Source organism: Drosophila obscura, unplaced genomic scaffold, assembly GCF_018151105.1.
Source record: "Drosophila obscura isolate BZ-5 IFL unplaced genomic scaffold, ASM1815110v1 contig_46, whole genome shotgun sequence".
NCBI classification, from domain to species: Eukaryota; Metazoa; Arthropoda; class Insecta; order Diptera; family Drosophilidae; genus Drosophila; species Drosophila obscura.
In genome coordinates this window covers 2,036,572-2,054,938 of record NW_024542835.1, presented here as the reverse complement: position 1 = coordinate 2,054,938, position 18,367 = coordinate 2,036,572, and the positions used below count along the sequence as shown (strand labels likewise).

Sequence of the window (18,367 nt, the reverse complement as noted above, 5' to 3'; positions counted from 1 at the left end):
GGTGAAAAGGTTGCTGGATTTTCCCGTTCGTAAAGGCCTTAGGTGGGTGGTATTCTCGGGTTATTTTTTTTCGTTTTGGGGTTTCGATGTGGGAAGAAGTGTTTGGGGCTGACGGCTCTTACATCAGTTGGTGGGAGGTCGCAGTGGGTGGGTGTGCGCAATGGAGACACTGACAGAAATGCTTAGTTCATCGATTTGGAGGTATCGATGAGTTATCGACTAGCTATTAAAAAGCTATCGCTACCGCTCGAACACAATTGAATGCTATCGACCAATCCATGAACAAAATTATATATAATACAGAAATGATGTTCCCAGCGATTGATATCAATTTGTACAATCGATATACCTCATCGATAAGTTAAATGTGATCTTAGAGGCAAACAGCCTGAGAAGTATCCACGGACCACAATCCTCAGTGATTCTCCACTGACTTGTGCTCAGTGGTTGAGCGTAATCCGTCGAGCTTGTCGCTTGCCCTTAGCCAAAGTCGTTGCTGCAGCCGACTCCCTGCCATTGCTGCCATTGCCACCCACCCAACCGATACCTCTACTCCATCGCCTAGATCATCCACCCAATGTCCTGTCCCCCCGCTGCCATGACGTCTTTGGTGTTCTTGTCATCTATTTCTATTTTCGAGCAATGGTTGAGCAGATGAGGGTCTTGGGCTGTCTAACTTGTCTGTTTGTATGATGCGACGCAGCCATATAACCACCCCCTGAATCCCACACCGCCGCCTCCATTCCATTCTCCATTCTCTCCATTCATGTGTGTACCACCCGCTCCTCATGTGCGCCCGTGTGTGTGCGTGTGTGTGTGTGTGCGCAAAAAACCGTAAGCAATTTTCCGTAACATCTAACCGAGGTAGAGAGCCAAGCCCCAGTCAAGACAGTCGAAAGACGTCTCCGTCGTGGCAAAAGTTGCTCCATCCCGAGGTTCTGCCTCATCCACACTCTGTTCGAGCTCCAGCTCCAGCTGTATCTCCATCTCCCCTGCCTGTTGTTGACGACATTGACTGGTTCTAGTTGAGATTCTCATTCTCCCTCCCATCCAGGGCCAACGTCGTCGTCGTCGTCGTCGTCGTCGTCTGCTTCGATTCGCTTGGCACGTTGTCTGCCTGCGACACTAATGCTGAGATGTGTAACGGTGACGAGGCCCGGACCCAAACCTGGAACGTTCCTACCTCCGATGATGGGTTGATGACTGACTCCCAGTCCTACTCTGACTCTGACTCTGAATCTAGCCCTGGCTTTGCCGGTACCCGATACCAAATCATGTTTGATTACAGCTGAGCAGCATAACAATTTATGCCCCGGATGGGCGTCCGTGGAGGCTGCAAACTTTCCACAAAATCTTTAAGTTTCGGCGCACACACAGAGGGAATTTTGAGACTCAAATTAAACACAAAGACGCTGGCCCTGGGCGGCTGCCCCACACACGAGGATGTCCTGTGGCGGCTTATGTGCGCTTAAGCGCAAATCTTGACCCACCCACAAAGGGTTGATGGGCCTGGACCCGGACCCGGACCTTTGCTGCCACCCGAAGGTGGAGTGGGCTTTCCTTTGACAAACATGAGCACATACATGGTGGTTCGACTATTTATATACAAATGCCGCTGACTATATACGAAAGTCAATGCTTTTGTTGCTTTGGCGGCGGGCTTGGGGGCTCGCCCCGTTCATGGGTGTGCTGGAGAGCTGCGATGGGGTATTAGACTTAGACCACCCTAGAAACCAGTAAGAAATGGCGAATTATCTGGTGTCAGACGAAGTTTTTATGCTCTTCCACATGCTCTGCCTGGTGGGTATGTAATCATAGGCAAACATTTTACCATGCTTCATGGATGGAATATTTGTAAATAATCTTCAGTTACTTATCTCACGTGGTGTACAATCTCACTCGACGATTGTTGATAGATTTTCCAGATTACAAAAGAGGCCTGCATGGGTGGAGCTATTTCGCAAGTCCAAGATACCCTCCTCAACAGCATTAGGGCAAACACCCTGCCACAAACTCAAACACACACACAGATGTACACACAGAGGGCAACTTTAGGGGAGTGCTGGTCAGTCTCTGGACTCGCTTTGTGTCTTTGCCAGTGTGCGCGTGGGCGGGGGCGGGGGCTGCGAATGTCTTGGGGTGGGGTGCGGTTGGCACCAAGAAGCAACTTCTTTTGTGGCGGCAATGCTGGCGCCCAAGTTTCCCCACACCGTCGCCCCCATTTTCCGTTGCCATCGCCCTTGCCCTCGCCCTCCACTGCGTCTTCGTCTTCGTCATTTGATGAATTACCGTGCAGAGCAAATGTGCGCCCTTCGCAAGGGGTGGTATGGCTGTGGGTATGGTTGTGGGTGTGGGTAAGGGCATGGGCATGAGGATGATGATGATGATGATGAGGATGGGGCTGTTACGGTGAGTGTTTCTCTGGGTGTATGTATGTGTGTGTGTGTGTGTGTGTGTTAGTACGCTTCGTTTCATTTTCGGCGGCTAGCCCCCCAGTCGTGCCCTGCTCCTAAGCCAGACACCCGTGGCCACCGCCTCTGCTCTTCCCCCAGCCTTGACAGACACACGCACCCTTAGCCAAGTCTTGCCCCAGCCTCAATTCGCGCTTCTATATACTAAGGAGCCCGCACAGACACAAATACATCCACGAAGCAGACCCCACACTCCGACACAGTCTCTGCACCGACGTATATCATTAGGGGGCCTCTTCCTACACCTCTACGCCTTCTTGCCCCTGTGTATTCCGTCACCCTCTGAGACCCATCTAGGCGCCTTTTTATCCGAAATGGCATTATGAGCAGGTCTTCTTCTGCGAGTGCTGCCTACGCGGCGTATTAGCAATATTTTTGCCACTGTCTACGGCTCTTCCGTTCCTTTTTGCGCCCTCCGCCCTCTTTCCCCGATATTTGCTTGTATTTTTTCGAACTGTTTATTCTGCGGTTGGGTAAATGTGTCTGGTCTGCGGTGGGACTGGGGAAGGGCCTCAGTGGAAGGGGCAAATTGATTTCATAGTGGTCTGGTTGAGAGCTAAAAGAAATGCTTTAATGGGACTCTAACCAGGTCTACGTGCCGCCAGGGTGTGGATTATGGGGGGAGATATTGGAGTTGCAGGATTGGAATGCATGGGGCTATGCTTATGCCTAAGATGCAACCGATTAAATATTAATTACCAATTGAGATATTGAGATACCTTCCTACCTAAACTTTTTCTTTCAACTTCCTTCATGTAATAACCATTATATTAGGTCTGATTGGACAGTGATTCCCCCTGCAGTAAGTGACAGCATTTAGAAATCAGAAGCTACACATTCCCAATGTTCAGAAACACAAGTTGATGCCTTAATTCATTTGATACATTTTTGGCTTCGCTCTCCCATACAAAACGAAAGAGTTCAATTGCCTTGCTTTGCCCAAAAGATTGAAAACCTCATGAACGCTCTTGATTGAAGAGTTCCTGTGAGCGTGGATCCCTATTCACATAGCTCAGTGCCCGCAATCTCCGTTAGAAAACTCACCTTGTGCAGCAACACCGAGGCTTTTCTTTTAGATGCCATTTTCGTGCTGGTGGTGGTGCCTCCGCCAGCACCTCCGCCACCGCCACCGGTTGCCGATGCGGTACGTGTCGATGTTTTTGGTGTTTTTCTCGGATTCTTCGGAATTTTGGCAGATTTTTTTAACGCCGGCGTCGGATAAGGAATTTGGCCAAAGGCAAAGGCGTTGAACAGACGCAAACGGTGCCAAAATGCGACGATGTCAAAGCTGCTGTTCAGGCAACTGGTTTCGATTGGATCTTTAGCACTAAACACACTTGTAACTTCCGCTTGAGTTCCCCAAAGACCGGAACGGATTTCTCGGCTTTTTGGCGGGTTTTTCTTCTTGCACAACAACTGACAGCTGACGAAACCTCGTCAATATCTATGCGAGTACGAGTGTGAGTATGAGTATCCAGCAAGCGCGCGATTTGGCGGGACGAATGCAACAAGCGGTAAACTTTTTGGCACACTTTTTGTCGGGTGGTTTTCGAAATTCGAGAGTTGCTGGAGGGAGGGCAGGGCGGTTCCTGTTTTGAGTTTACTGTGATTTTTTTGTGGACTCTTTGGATTTCCCAACGGTTTTGGATTTATTTGTTATTTTCTGTTCTGTTTTATTCTCGGCTCAGAGCGCTTCCACCAGGGGCGAACCAAACACGACGAAAGCCAACTGCTGACTGACCAAAACAGAGACAGACAGATGGGTTTTGGGCCTCGGTGGCTGTCGGCAGCGGCGTCGACTGCGGCGTAGAGTGTGTGGCGTCGGGTGAGAGCGCGAGCGAGTGAGAGGCGCTAGGTGGCAGCGCCTGCGCAGTGGCCGCCAGCGGGAATGTGGGACGCCGTCGAACGTGCGTGTGAAAGGCGAGCGCCAAAAAGTATTCAACACAATGTGTCCAGGCGGGCAGTGGCAGTGGCAGTGGCAGTGGGCATGGCCCTCTCTCTATCTCTGTGCCCACGCCAGCGAGAGCGAGGGATATGAGTACAAAAACAGAGAAACGCCGATAACGCGACGCTCGGCGTCAACGAACCAAGCGCCAGAGGTTGGGGATGGGAGGGAGCTGGAGCTGGAGCTGGCATCCAGCCGGATGGCGGCGCGGCAGATGAGTTGACAAACAGCTGAGAGCCAGAGTTTTGTGAATGGAATGAGGGGGGAAGGACACGGGCATGGGCATGGGCATGGGCATGGGTAGTGGGTAGTGGGGTTGGGCGGCAATTATTTTTGTTGCTTTTTTCTCCTTTTTTGTTTCTCGCTCTTTCGCTTTGGTTTGGCTCTTTTTTTGTGTGCACGCGACGCCGACAAAAATGCAACAACAACCAGAGAGCGTCCCCGTTGGGTGGGTGGTGGGGTAGAGTTGAGAGTGTGAGATTGTGAGTGAGTGAGTAAGTAAATGAGTGGGTGGGGAGAGGTTCGAGGACCGTTTGTTGCTGTTGCTGTTGCTTTTGTCTTTCTTTCGCCGGCATGGCGAAAAAAAGGCCGGCTGGATCGTCATCGTTCAAGAGAGAGGAGTGTGGGGTGTGTGGGGTGTCGTAAAGGGGGATGGGGATAGATGGGTGGTTAGAGGATGGGTGGATGGGGTGGGGAACATTGTCGGCGTTTCGGATATGAAAAACGCACAAAAAATATAGCAGGCTGGTCGGTCGACAGGAGCGTGGGTTCTGACTGAAGGAGTGTGAGTGGGAGTGGGAGAGGGAGAGGGCCTGTGGACCGGAGTCGGGAAAAATAAATGAGAAAAATATATGAGCCGGCTACGTTGTTGCTCTCCTCTCTCTCTCTCTCACTCTCTCTCACTCCCACACACTCTCTGTACTGCTCTATGGTGGCTCTCGCTCGCTCTTGGGTTCGATGTGTTCTTGGGTGTGGGCGGAGGGGTGCGAAAGTGGACAACGTTGTTGTCGCTTGTCTGCTTGACTGAAACGTGGCGGGAGGTGGACCGTGTGGGAGGCGGTGAGGCGGTGAGGTGGGCATGGGCAGCGTAAAGTTTTTGAAAAGAATAAAAGGGTAAAAAGCGGCGGGGGACTGTTTCTCGTTTGGGTTTGGGTCCGCGTCCGGGTCTTGTGGGTTTGGGTGAAAAAGGGTCAAGAGCGATGGCTACCTTTTGCGTCGATGGCTGTCGTATGGGTGTCGGTGTCGAAGAGAGGGAAAGAGAGTGAGCGAAAGAAGAGATCCGGAGCAGCCGTCGCCAGCGTCAACGTCATTGCCGTCGCTATTTCAACGTTTTTCGATAGCTCCTCTCCTTTCAGCTCCTGTCTCCCGGCCATGGCCGATCATTAAATTAGACTGATTCCCTCTCGCATTTGCCGATGGGGTGTTGCAGCGGTAAACGGATCTTTTATCAGTGGGGAAGGATGAGGTTTTCTTTAGATTTCACTTTGAGCTGTGTCCCAATTTTTTCGATTCATTCAAGTCATGTGGAAGCAATGCAAAAGAAGTGGGAAAAAGATCATTAGAAGAGCCAATGAAGGCTCCTATGGGAGAGTCATAAATGTTATTGGACTACACATATCAGATGAAAGCGTTGATCAAGTAGAGTAAAAAAACTTTTTATAGGTTTTTATTTTGGATACACTTTATCCCAAAAGAAATCAAAAATCGAGAGAAACCACGCGCATCTTGGATTTATCTCTCGGTTCACTAAAAAATGTCACGGTCAAGAAATATGAGTAACAAGACTAATGGGATTTAGTTAAAACGAAAGGAACAGATTTCAACAGGTTACGAATCCTGTAAAAGTTATCAATTATTTTTTTTAAATGTCAAAATATACTTCCCTCACATTGTTTTGTAACAATCTGAATTCATTAAGTTATATGTATGTATGTGTATGTAGTATGTACACTTATCGAACATGCCTACATGCAACACCTTCACCCTTATTATTCCCTTATCCTCCCACACACACACACATACTAAAACAACAGCTTTTATCACCCTTCTTGGAATTTTTGAGGGAAAAACGCATCTACATGAGGAAAACAAAAAATTACCCCGCAAAAACTGGGAACTGGGAACAGGGAACAGTTCTGGTGGAGTGGGAAAGGCTCAGTGCGGGGGAAACAATTTTAAGCGTCGATTGGACTGTCAGTTATTTGATGATTGTCTACAACGGTTCTTTTCATTTTTCCATTTTTTCATTTTTTCGGCTATTCGCTTTTTTTCTTCTTTTCTACTTGGGTTGCTTCCACGTCACACCATTCTGACCGAAATAGCTGCGGCCAAGGACAGACAGCGAAAAGAACGGTAAAGAAAGAGAGTATGCGGCATGACAGAGGGTGATAAGTGACGGCCGATGAGAGACGTTGGAGGGGGTTGGAGGCACTGAAATTAGAGCGGATGTGGTTTGTTTTTGTCGAGCGGGTAGAGCCGCAAGTGGAGCCAATCAATAATGTAAGATAAAATGGGAGAAGAACTAAGAAGTTGAGTGCAGGGCGCGAGAGAGTCCAGCTATTAATGCCCCCCATGGTTGGGCTAATCATTTCTAACACTCTAACAGCGTGATTTTCACTTTTCAAATGCCTCAACAGCCTCTGGGCGATTTGGGTGATTATGCTCGAGTTCGAGTGCGCCCTCCGCAAAACTGTCGCCTTCCATTTGGATGCCCAACCCAACCGAAGGACAGCCATCGCCATTGTTTAGCATTTGTGGCCACGACCCTGACTCAAAGCCCCACCCTGCCAACGACTGATGATTATTATAGTTATTACGGCTATCATGATGTTTGTCGTCGTCGCTTCAACCCGCTCACAGCATTCAACACGTCCCAGCAACAACAATCCTGAAGACGTCTCGTAGTAGAGTTACCCGACTAACGGATACCCACTGTATTGCAAACTAGATCTAGAACGGAATTTATGGAACAACATGCCAAAACTTTCATGTGCCTCAACCGTCGGGGATGATATCTTTATTGACTCGGGTGTTGATGCACACAAAATATACTTTCTACAGTCGAAAATGCTTTAAGCAGACCCTGGAGTCCACAAGTCCACAGGCACGGGGTATAATCTGAGGATGCCAGCCAAATAGACGCGGTGGCCGCATTCTCAACTAAGTTGAATAAGTTTAAACTTACACTGCTGCCTACAGAGGCATATCTCTGTCCCTTTCTGTGAAATGTACATAATCGAGCATGTATCCAGGCATCCTGTGTCTGCGCCTGTGATTTTGGAAAGTCAAAGTGTTTCGTTTAACGGACCGTTTGGCTAATGCATAATTAAAGCCCGCTCGCCGCCATCGCACGGACTATGTGGATGTGGATCAAGTCTTTGAGCGTAAATAGGTTAAATTTGATTACTCTCCATTGTCTCATTGTTCGATGGATTGGGCGCCAAAGCTATTAATATAAATACCGATGTACATACCTACATAAATATGTTTACATACGGATGTGCATTCCGTTGAAAGTCAAGTGACCTTGCGGCTTCTCATCAAGTTAACCCCGTGGCCTTGCATCGATAGAAATAGGACCTTAGGATTCTCAAGAAACAACAGTTTCAATTATGAACTCGTTTTTGAGCAATGTTTTCGGTAGTACATACATAAATTAGACTTAGACGAGATATGCGCATGATAAGAAATCATATTGAGCGGATTTCCAGTGGAAAATATGCTACAAACGACAGACATTTTTTATTCATTCCAACCAATGTACATGTCTGTGTAGGTATGCTGACGTCAAGACGTTCTCCTGGTTTCTATGGGATTGTCAACAGATTATTTTCCTGCTGAATTGAGATACTACGATTAAGCGTACTATATACGGCTCATAGAAAGCCGTATTGTGAAACAAATATATTTTTCAGAACCCCAAGGTTGCATCTCTGACAGCGGATATTAAAATCAAATTTTTTAATTTCAATCGATGAAACTTTTCTATAAATCAGAGAAAATTACAACAAACAAAGCCAATTCTGGGAGTATCCATCAAAACTAATATTTCCATATCCATCCAATAGATTTGATTATGCGAAACATGTTATCTTTTATGCTTTTTGTCCCGTCGAGCCCCGAACATTGAGCAATTATGAATTAATAAAATGTATAAAAAAAGGATTGTTTGCTTTGAATTATATCGAATGACAATAAACTTGATTGAAATTGAAAGAGAAATATGGCAATCGAATAAGCGAGCAGGTAATTGATTGTCACCCGAACACCCCCTACTACGTCTCTCCAATACACGAGTCGAAATGGTGGGGAAGGGAGGAACAAATCAAAACGCATTTATAAAATAATAAACCCAATGCCAGAATCGCCTCGTAAATGCCGTAAATCTTTTAAAACTATCAGCTACTGGCTACCGCATAAATTCAAGCGATTTTACCTCTGCCGCTCATCCTTCCGCACTTTTATTGCAATCGAATAGCAAAAAATAAACGAAAAAATTGCCATAAAATTAGTTGCACAAAATCCAAAAACTATTTCATCAAAAATGCATAAAATAATAATAATAAAAACGAGCAGAAAAAACAGCGAACAAGAAACAAGAGCAGAAAAGGCAAAATTAATGCAATATTTATAAAGCTCACGAAATGAAAGCGGACAATAAAAAAGGCTGGCTAAAAAAATATTTTATGTGTAAAATAAATAATATATAAAATATTTATATAAATTGCAAAAATGCGCAGCTCTGCATAAAAAATAAAAGCAGCGTAAAATGCTAAATGCGCAGTCGCCTCTATTTTTCTATTTAGTAGGCGGCCACCAGCGGCTATATGGCAACATATCTATATATACTCGTGTCTATACATACATATATGCACATGCATCGGATATATAATGGAATATGTATAAAATGTCAAATGATTTGTTTGTTCGTTCTTGCCCCGGCACCCCTCCAGCCCGACTACAGCTGGCAAAAAACTAATGCAAAAAACAAATGGTTAGTAATATGCTAAAAAAATGTGTCTAGCGATGGGAGGGGAGCAAAGGGGCCGAAATGCAGCAGCAGGAGCAGCAACTGCAGCCAATTCAATTAAAAATCTGCCACTTAAGCCCCCCGAAAAAAGGATTGACGCGGGGCCGGTCCGACCAGGAATGCAATCCTGGCATTGACTGCCACAAAAAATAACTGAGAATGGAACTAGTTCTTCTTTTATTTCGAATGTGACAGGGGGGCCAATTAATGTACTAAGCTTTAAAACTTTATAACATGAATATGATGCCAAAGCTTTGACGAATATGTAACGTATATATAATATATCTCTTTATCGGGACTACTAATAGCTGGGATAAATATAAAATTTAAGCCTCTTTAAAATATAACTCCAAGGAAGAGAAAAAGTCCTACTTATTCAAATTCAAATAAGATATTTTGCACTGCATTTTCATCATGTTAATAATATATATGAAGCATTTTCAATGTTTGTTCCTTAAAATTAAGTTCATTTTTTAAACGATTCGGACAATAATTGTTTTTTGGTTATTATCAATTTTTTCCCAGAAAATTCCACCTCGAGGATAAATCCCAAACGGCCTAATTCTTTAATCTTCAAATCACTTCAGATATTCAATTTTGTGACATTTTTCCCTATGGTTCAATCCCTTCACATACCGAACTGGTTCCATAGACGAACGATCTCCATCCCTTTTGGCGGCTCGGCTTCAGCGAAGCAGCAAACTAAAATGCAATTCCCACTCCCTAGCACCCACACAGGCCCAACAATTTTGTATATAACAAAAATTTTATTTGAATTTATTTTTAGTGTTTTTTCGCATTTATTTTGCCAGGCGGACAGAGGTCCGAACGCATTTTGTCCATTTTTTTTGTGCGCGTCAACAAATGCAGCGACAACTACAACATCAAACTACACGATACATGTGTGTGGGTGTCGGGGTGTAAGTGTGTGTGTGTGTGTGGTCATAATAAATAATAAAATATAGACACATACACATGCACAAAAAATGGGGTAACCTCCACCTCCTCCCCACATTTCGGGGGTATTTGCACAGGCAGGGCCATGCCGGGACGTGAAAAAAGTGGAAATGCTGTTTGAATTTTGCGCACATTTTACGCCTGATCGAAATATTTTGCGCCAGGCTGGAGGTGAGGCTATAGAAAAAAGTCAAACGCATAGGCAGACAATCCGAGGACCCACTCCGACTTCAATCCCTCTATGTATGCGACCCCTACAGAACTTTTATTGTGCCCGACGATGTTTTTTCTGCTTTGACGCGTCGACCAAAAACTGCCAATGGGCTTTGTCCAGGCATGGTGCAGGGTATAGTGGACAGGGGACCAGGGACCAGAGGATAAAGGATCGGAGTGGGATGTATGGAGGGGAGTTCCGTAGAGCCCTCGCTTAGACCACGGTTATGGTTATGATTGTGGTGTGATGGCCCGCTTGTGTTCCATTGGCTGCTCTTGTTTGTTTTTTGTGGGCACTCCTCGTCGGGGCTCTACGGCCCTGTTTTGTTGAGGTAGGCTAAACAGTGGAACACAATTCTGGCTGAAAGGCGGAATATATGTATACACTGGGATATCAACTAAATGCACATATATATATACTCATTTTTACGGTGGGAATATTTGGTTAATCACAAAACTCAAATGTGGGTGTGGTCTCGAGTTGAAAATTAGTATCTTTAATTGCTGAAAATATGCGAATTACTTGAAATTAAATGGAGTCAAGCGAAAGATGTATTAAAACTATATAGAAAATGTTCTGCTTCCACCAGGCATAACTTGGCACCGATTGGTGCTGTCATTTGCTTATGTAGAGGAGAGTAATCAGATACAAGTATCCATTTGTATGAACGATAGCAAGGATATGGAAAATTACTTCTTTCGAAATTAATCTTGACCCTAGATTAATTTTTCTTATTTTAAGATTATTTTCCTGCCACACTGAATCTGAAATCTTTGCGAGTACTTTGCGAGTAAAGTCTCAAGGAGTAATTAGAAATCTCTCACCGAATATGTTTGCTTGATTTTATTGGGAATGGAACGCTTAGGAGCCATCAGTGATTATAAAAATCCAATTCCATTTATTTGCTTCAATCAATTTTAATCAAGTCCAGTCGCAGGATGCACAAAGGCTGATAGGGGTGTGGAGACAGAGACACAGACCCAGGCTAACCCGAAAATGCCAGGACATGGACGACATCTTCAACTTCGCACACTCATCGCATCTCACACACCCTTCTCGGCCTCTTCGTCGAGTCGGGCCCTTCATTTCCCGATGCCAATGGGTTGTGTTGTGGAGTGCAGGGTGCAGGGTGCAGGGTGCAGGTGGTGGGTTTATCTTGAGGTTATTACCGCTGAGTGTTGCCACACAAAATAATGCATTAAAGACGACAGGGGAAGAGGACTCAGGACTCAGGACACAGGACACAGGACATAGCACACAGCACACAACGACAGCAGCTGCAGTTGCGTTGACTGCACATTCGAGAGGTTTCTAAAGGAGAGAGAGAGCGTGAGTGGGAGTAGAGGATGTCCTAGGACAACTGCAAGTACAACCCCCTCCAAGGAGCCCAACCCACCAAACCCTATCAAAGTGCATTCGTACCCCAACCCCTCTCCGACCTTGTCCTCCCTGGGCATGCTCAGATTTTCAACTAAGCCCAACTCTCGAAATTTATGACGCCCGACCAGAACCAAAGTGTGAGTTTTCTTGGGCCTTTTCCTTGGCCAATACATGGCCATGTACGCCTATTGCTTTCTACTTATGTACAACAAAAAACCCAAGCTGGCTCACAGGCGTCTTAAAATTTAATGAAACTCCCAGAAGAGAGAAGAAGAAAGACACAGGGAGAGTGAGTGAGTGAGAGAGAGAGAGAGAGAGAGAGCTGCACTTACTCGTAGAAATGCAATAACCCAAACCCAAATACTCCTTTTGGAAAGCAAATCCTTGGGCCTACTGGCAGGCCAAATCTTTTTATATACCCCCCCTGTACGGTTATATATGTACATATGTGGGTGTGTTGTTGCTTTTGGTGCTTGTCAGAAGCCTGCAATAATAAGTTTTCCATGCACTTAATGTCAAGTAAACAGAAACCCAACCCCTTTGTCCGCACCCTGAACCCCCGCAAAGTGCATGCTGGGTTCTTCGTCTGCATTTTCGGCACTGCACTTCGGACAACTCTCGCACACATTCACACTGCAGTCACACCCAACACACACTATCACAATATGAGGCCGACTTTTGCATAGTTTTAGGCGCCATCCAGCACATTACGCATACGCACGGTTGCCCTCTCGGTAAGCCCCAGTCCACAGACTCTCCTTACAGGCATCTGGGCAGTGCAACTGCAACTGCCACTGCACACTGCCACAGCAACTGCAACTGCATCTTCAATTTTCTTGTGGATTTTCTTAAGATTTTCCCAGAGAATTCCGCACTGCTCGCACCGAAGAGGCCTTCGGCATCACCGGCTCACCTTCTCGCTTGCACATAGGACTGGCATTGCGACGTCTTTGGGCTTCGGAAATTTGTTGCTGCTGCATTTTCTTAAAATTTTGTTCAAATATGTGAATAATTGCAAAAGGTTTGCCTCGGTCGAGCCTATGTGCAAGGCAATTCGTGTTCCAAGACGAATGACAGCAAGATAGGGAGGGGTATACGTATACCGAGTACGTATCTTGAGTACATAATATAGGAAATATATTTTGCAATTTGAAATTTGCATTTGCCTTTGCCTTTGCCTTTTGTCAACTCGCTTGAGATTTACATAAATAACTAAAATTTTAATATATGTTTATTAAAGTTCTTCTCTTAAGTAGACCTCACCCTGGCAACGCTGGCTGGCTGCAAAAACCATTTAGACTAATTGTGTTCAACTTTTGATTGGCTGGCCATTGATTGTGCCGAGCATATCCTGTAGTATACAATGTCCGTAGTCCGATGTCCGTGCATGATGAATAAGGCTGCCCTGAGTTGGGGCTGCCTGCATTAAACTTGCAGCTGTCGATGAGCAGTAAAAAGATCTGCCCGATTTTCGTCATTTCGGTGTGTGCTAATGCATGCACATTAGACAGAAATACTTCGGCAAATGGTCAACTTATGCACATGATGGCGAAGATGGCTAAAAAGGGCGTCTTGGCCAGGTTGTGGGCCGTGGAACTCAGTTGAGCGGAAAACGATATGCTCAAAATTATAAATTAATATTTAAGTCCTGTGGTGTGGACAGTTGGACAGGCAGCTTGCAGCATGGGGCAGCATGGGGCAGCACACAAATATTCCAATTAAAGCTGCTTCACTGAACTCAGTTTGCACATCTCGCAAGTCATGCATTCATATGTACTTGAGATCCTTAGAGGTGCGATCCCAATAGAAGAGTTTATTAACCTTCAGAGGAGCATCTAAAGAATCGTTTTCTACTTGTATCTTCAGTCAATACTCCCCCATCTGCCATCCGTTTCTCGTTCGTTCGGTTCAAGCTCGATTCATGCAGCTTCCTTTCCCATTCTTTAAGCCAACAACTTAGGAACCAACAAAAAGCGACCAAAATGAAATATAAGTATAAATTGCGCACGCAATGCCTGGGGCAAGGGCAAGAAAGTAACGCAACAAACATACACAAAAAAAAACCTAGCACATAATAACGTAAGACATATCCCTCGAAAATCTCCTAGCAGGGTAAGGCGACAGGCTCGGCGAGAGCGATGGAAGATGGAAGATGGCAGGGGACTGGCGAGATCCGGACAGGATGGGACATTACGGGACGGGACACATACGCTGGGGCACGGCACCTAAAACCCATCAAATCTAATCTCAGAGCGACTGCTGCTGATGCTCGCAGGACACTGGACATCGGTTGCCTAGGACTCTGACCACTTCCCCGGCTCCGGAGCGTCCCTCTCCCCGGGCCAAGTAACTCCATCCATTCGAAAAACGAAACGGACAGCTTTCTTGGAATGCTTCTTGCCCTTTCCCGCCCAGAACGAAAATTGATGACCGGCCAGGGCCATGGTCCTGGTCCTGGTCCGAGCTCTGTCCTGTTTTTCGGCTGGATCCGGGAAAGGGGTCCTTGGCTGAGTGTTCCAAGGTGGTGGGCTGCATTAGGAAGTGGGGTGTTTGCCCGGCTTGGTCATTGGCGCTGCGGCCAAAAGAAGTAATTCATCTTATTTTTTCTCCTCCTTTCGGCCTTCCGCCTTCCCCTTCGCCCTCTGCTATCTTTCCCCTCCCTTAAGTCTCTTTTCCTCTCTCTCCCTCTCTCTTTACACTCTGGTTTCTTTGGCCTTTTTTTCCTGCGCCTTGGTGACGGCTTCTCAAGACGCCCACATGAGTCAGGGGCCCCCGAGTGGCAAGGATACGCCAAAAGGATAATGAAAGCAGCAGCAAAACTTCGGAATAGAATGGGGTACAATGAGGTGGCAGCGGCAGTAGAGTGGGAGCGAGCGAGGGGAACTGTGGACCCGGACCCGGACCAGGACCCAAGCGTTGAACTTAAGTGAACTCAAACAAAAGACGCAGGCGACTCGGGGGTGCTCCTGCAGAAAAGGAAGCAGGACCTCACTGCTGATCCCTCAAACACCCTCGAACACACCCACACCCACACAGACACTGCTGGCTGCCTCCAGGCATCATTACATCAAATGTCCTTCGCATTTCAGCAAAACAACAAGATGGCGGTTCCCAGAGCCAGAGCCAGAGCCTGAGCCAGCGCCAGAGCCAGAGCCAGAAACAGGAGCAAGAGCAGAATCAAGCCAGAACCGGGAGGACGAAAAGGGAGTCAAAGAAAAACCCCAAAAGCAACGCCAGAGTGCTGAGGATATCGCCGTGGTCGCGCTGGAGACGGACGGGACAGCTTGGCGCCCAACATGATGTCGAATGGACTAAGCAGAAGGAAAGAACAGAAGCGGGAGTGGAATTAGGGGGAGTGGGAGTGGGAGTGGCAGAGCCAGAGCCAGAAAGAGGGTACCGCAAAGGAGAAGAGAAGGAGAACCAGCTCATTGGCGCAAGCAATAAACGTTAAATTTTTTCTTGCTGCTGCAGCATTATGGCCAGTAGCGGTGGGAGGGAAGGAGTCGCAGGAGGAGTAGGAATAGCAGTATGAGTACGAAGAAGGGGCATCAAGCATCAGGCATAGTCCGTACCCCTGCCCAGCAACTTGGGACGGAGAGGGGAGTGAGACAGAGACGGTGACGGAAACGAAAACGGAGAAGCAGTCCTGAGAGCGGTCCAAAGTCTGACGTGCAATAAAAGACCAAAAATCCTTTTCCATTGCGCTAAGCTTGGAAAATGTTTCGACCGGAATGGGGAAAGTGGGGTGGTGGTTGCTGGTTGGTGGTGGGAGTGGGAGTGGGAGTGGGGCAGAGTGGGTTCGTCGCGGTGTGGGGCTGAAAAGCACTGGCTGAAATTTCGGCAGCAGGAAAAGTTATTTGGGGTGGGGGACGCTGCTCGGCCCGTGCCTTTCGGAGTGGGTCGGATGGTGGGAAAGGGTATAAAAATAATCGTCATAAAAGGGGTGGGTGGCTGGCAGTGTTTGCTTAGGAGTGAGTCGGACGGGGATTCGGTGCGGGTGTGTACCCAGTTGGAACAGTGGGAACCGCTTCACTTGAGTCTATTCATTTGAGAGCGACAAATGAACCAATTTCTTGCATGCATCTTTTATGGCAAAGATTGATATCGGTAAATCCATCGAGCTTTCGAAAATTATTACACCACAAATCTTTTATTTATTCAACCGAGTAGACAAATTGACAGCTTCCAATGCATTTTCCATTGAGATATTCCAAATAGTGAGCGAATCAATTAATTTCTCCACCCACCAATATAATTTCATTGTCTAGATTATTCGGTGATGTTAACCTTTAACCTTTTGAAACCCTCAATATGAAGTTACATACATATTTCCTCGGCATATTTCTGATGCAAAAACATCTTCAGGTATCCAAGACCAATATTCTCCGATAAAGCCAATGCGAAATCTATATATATCCATATAATCCATATATGTATCCATACGTATGTACATACATACTAGTCCGTACGTATGGGACTTTGCTTACTTTTTACGCTCTCAAATCTATGGTTTTTCCATGGTACTTCGTTACCGGACTCCCAGTGACATAAGTCAGTGCCGTGGTCGGGGAATTCTCGGCGGTGTGGGTGGGTGTGGGTGGGTTAGTGTTGGGTACGTGGGTAAAACCACGCTGGTGAGAAGGGAAGGCTAAGCGGAGCTACAGGCAGCGCGTCCCTATCGATTCCCTTCCCCCTTCTACCCTGGCTCTTGGCCAACGGCCCTGTCCTCTCCCCTAGCTCGCTTTACTCTCTCTCTCTCTCTCTCTCTGTTGCATTAATTTTTACCATTTGCTCTTTGTGCTTCAACGTATATTTTCCCCCTGTCTTTTTTTTTCAGCTAGCTCCTCTTTGGCTTTGGATATTTTTGTGCCTGGTGCCCGGTTTTCCGCCCACTCCTAGAACCACTTCCAGCCCCCTTTGCCACTCCCACTGACAGTCGCAGTTCCACTTCCAGGCCCGATCCCAGGCCGCTGCCGGGGCTCGTTGCAGTGTTTGACCAGCGCTTTGTTTCCAACCTATTCCCAAATAACCCTAGGCCATTAAATTGTCCCTCGTTGCACACACATCCACTGAGAGCGGCAAGGGGAGGGAGTGTGGGGCAAGGGGTGGCGATAGGGATGGGCTTCCGACATATACATATACATATACATATGGAATAACTATGTTAGCCAGCGCCGATGGGCATGACAGCCCCCGGACCGCACATCAAAACTCATTTCATGTAACGCGCATTATGCTTTCCACGGCATTTCGCGTCCCCCGACTGACACTTGATGGATCGGGGAGGCGCCACCTCCCCACCTTCTCGTTCCCTCCCCCGTGCTTTGGTTTGGTCAAAGTCGTATTTGATATACCCGTACATAAAGCATAAAGCATAAAGCGAAGCGGGACAAGCTTTTTAAAGCGAGAGCTCCTGACGCTCCGCTCGCCCTGGCTCAGTCCGGGGCTCGTTCCCACATAAAGCAAAAGCGATTCGCCTGAGCCAATTGGAGGGTGGGCCCGGAGCCGCACATAAATTCCATTTATATTTTTACTTGCCAGTCCACAGTCCACAGTCCCCAGTCCCTAGACCCCCGTGGACCCTAAGCTGGATGCCGCGCCCCAAAGTGTAGCCCCCGTTCCCGTTCCCGTTCCCCTTCCCGTTCCCGGCACTCACACATGGAGCTAAGCCACAATTTGATATGTCCATTGTGTCTTATCAGGCGACATGGTTACCGCAGCGAACCCCAGCGAACCCCCAGCGAACCCCCAGCGAACGCTCCAAGCCAAGGGTCTAACTCAAACTAACACATGCCTGTCCGGACCCAGCCCCTGTGGGTCCCCTGGCATATCCTTGCGGCCTTGCCCAAATAAAACCTCCATCTCCACCTCATTCGCCCCCATTGCACACAAAATATAAAAAAAGGAAAAAGAAATACACACACACACCCATCCGCCCACACAGATACAAAATGAAAACGCGGGACTCGTCAGTCAGGGCCTTCTTCCAATCCCGTTCCCTTCGAGGAGTGAACAAGGGCGAGCCCAGGGCCTGGGTCTGGCCCAACCCAGCGCACACATCACATCACAGCAGAGCAGAGCAGCGCTCGTCTAGCGCTGGCACACCGCCTTTTTTCCAGAAACCCTCCTGCCAACCCCAGCCCCAACAAGGGAACTAACGCCACCCCCATCCCCTCGTCGTTTCCTGCTCAACAAATGCCAAGAAAAAGTTTTTTTCGACATCGTTACACCGCCCCATTCCCATCCTCATCATCATTGTCGTCGTCGTCGTCGTCGTCGTCGTTGAATTTGAAACGTTGCTGCAGCCCTGGGGTGAGTGAGTATCGGTCTGTGGGGGGGTCAGGTCAGTCGACGTCCTCAACGTCCTCGTC

At 47.2% G+C, this 18,367-nt stretch overlaps 1 protein-coding gene across 2 annotated transcripts in view; it reads right to left on the bottom strand.

Moving 5' to 3' along the window:
* The window catches only part of LOC111079821 (homeotic protein female sterile), a 63,597-nt gene that overhangs the window by 26,506 nt on the left and 18,724 nt on the right, over positions 1-18,367 (bottom strand). The window contains exon 1 of one of the 2 annotated variants that reach the window (XM_041595265.1): positions 3,516-4,165. The exons of the other annotated variant lie outside the window; for it this stretch is intronic. Within the exon in view, the coding sequence (XP_041451199.1) occupies positions 3,516-3,554 (39 nt within the window). The 5' untranslated portion in view covers positions 3,555-4,165. Of the gene's footprint in view, positions 1-3,515; positions 4,166-18,367 lie in introns of those variants that run through there. 2 annotated transcript variants of the gene reach the window in all.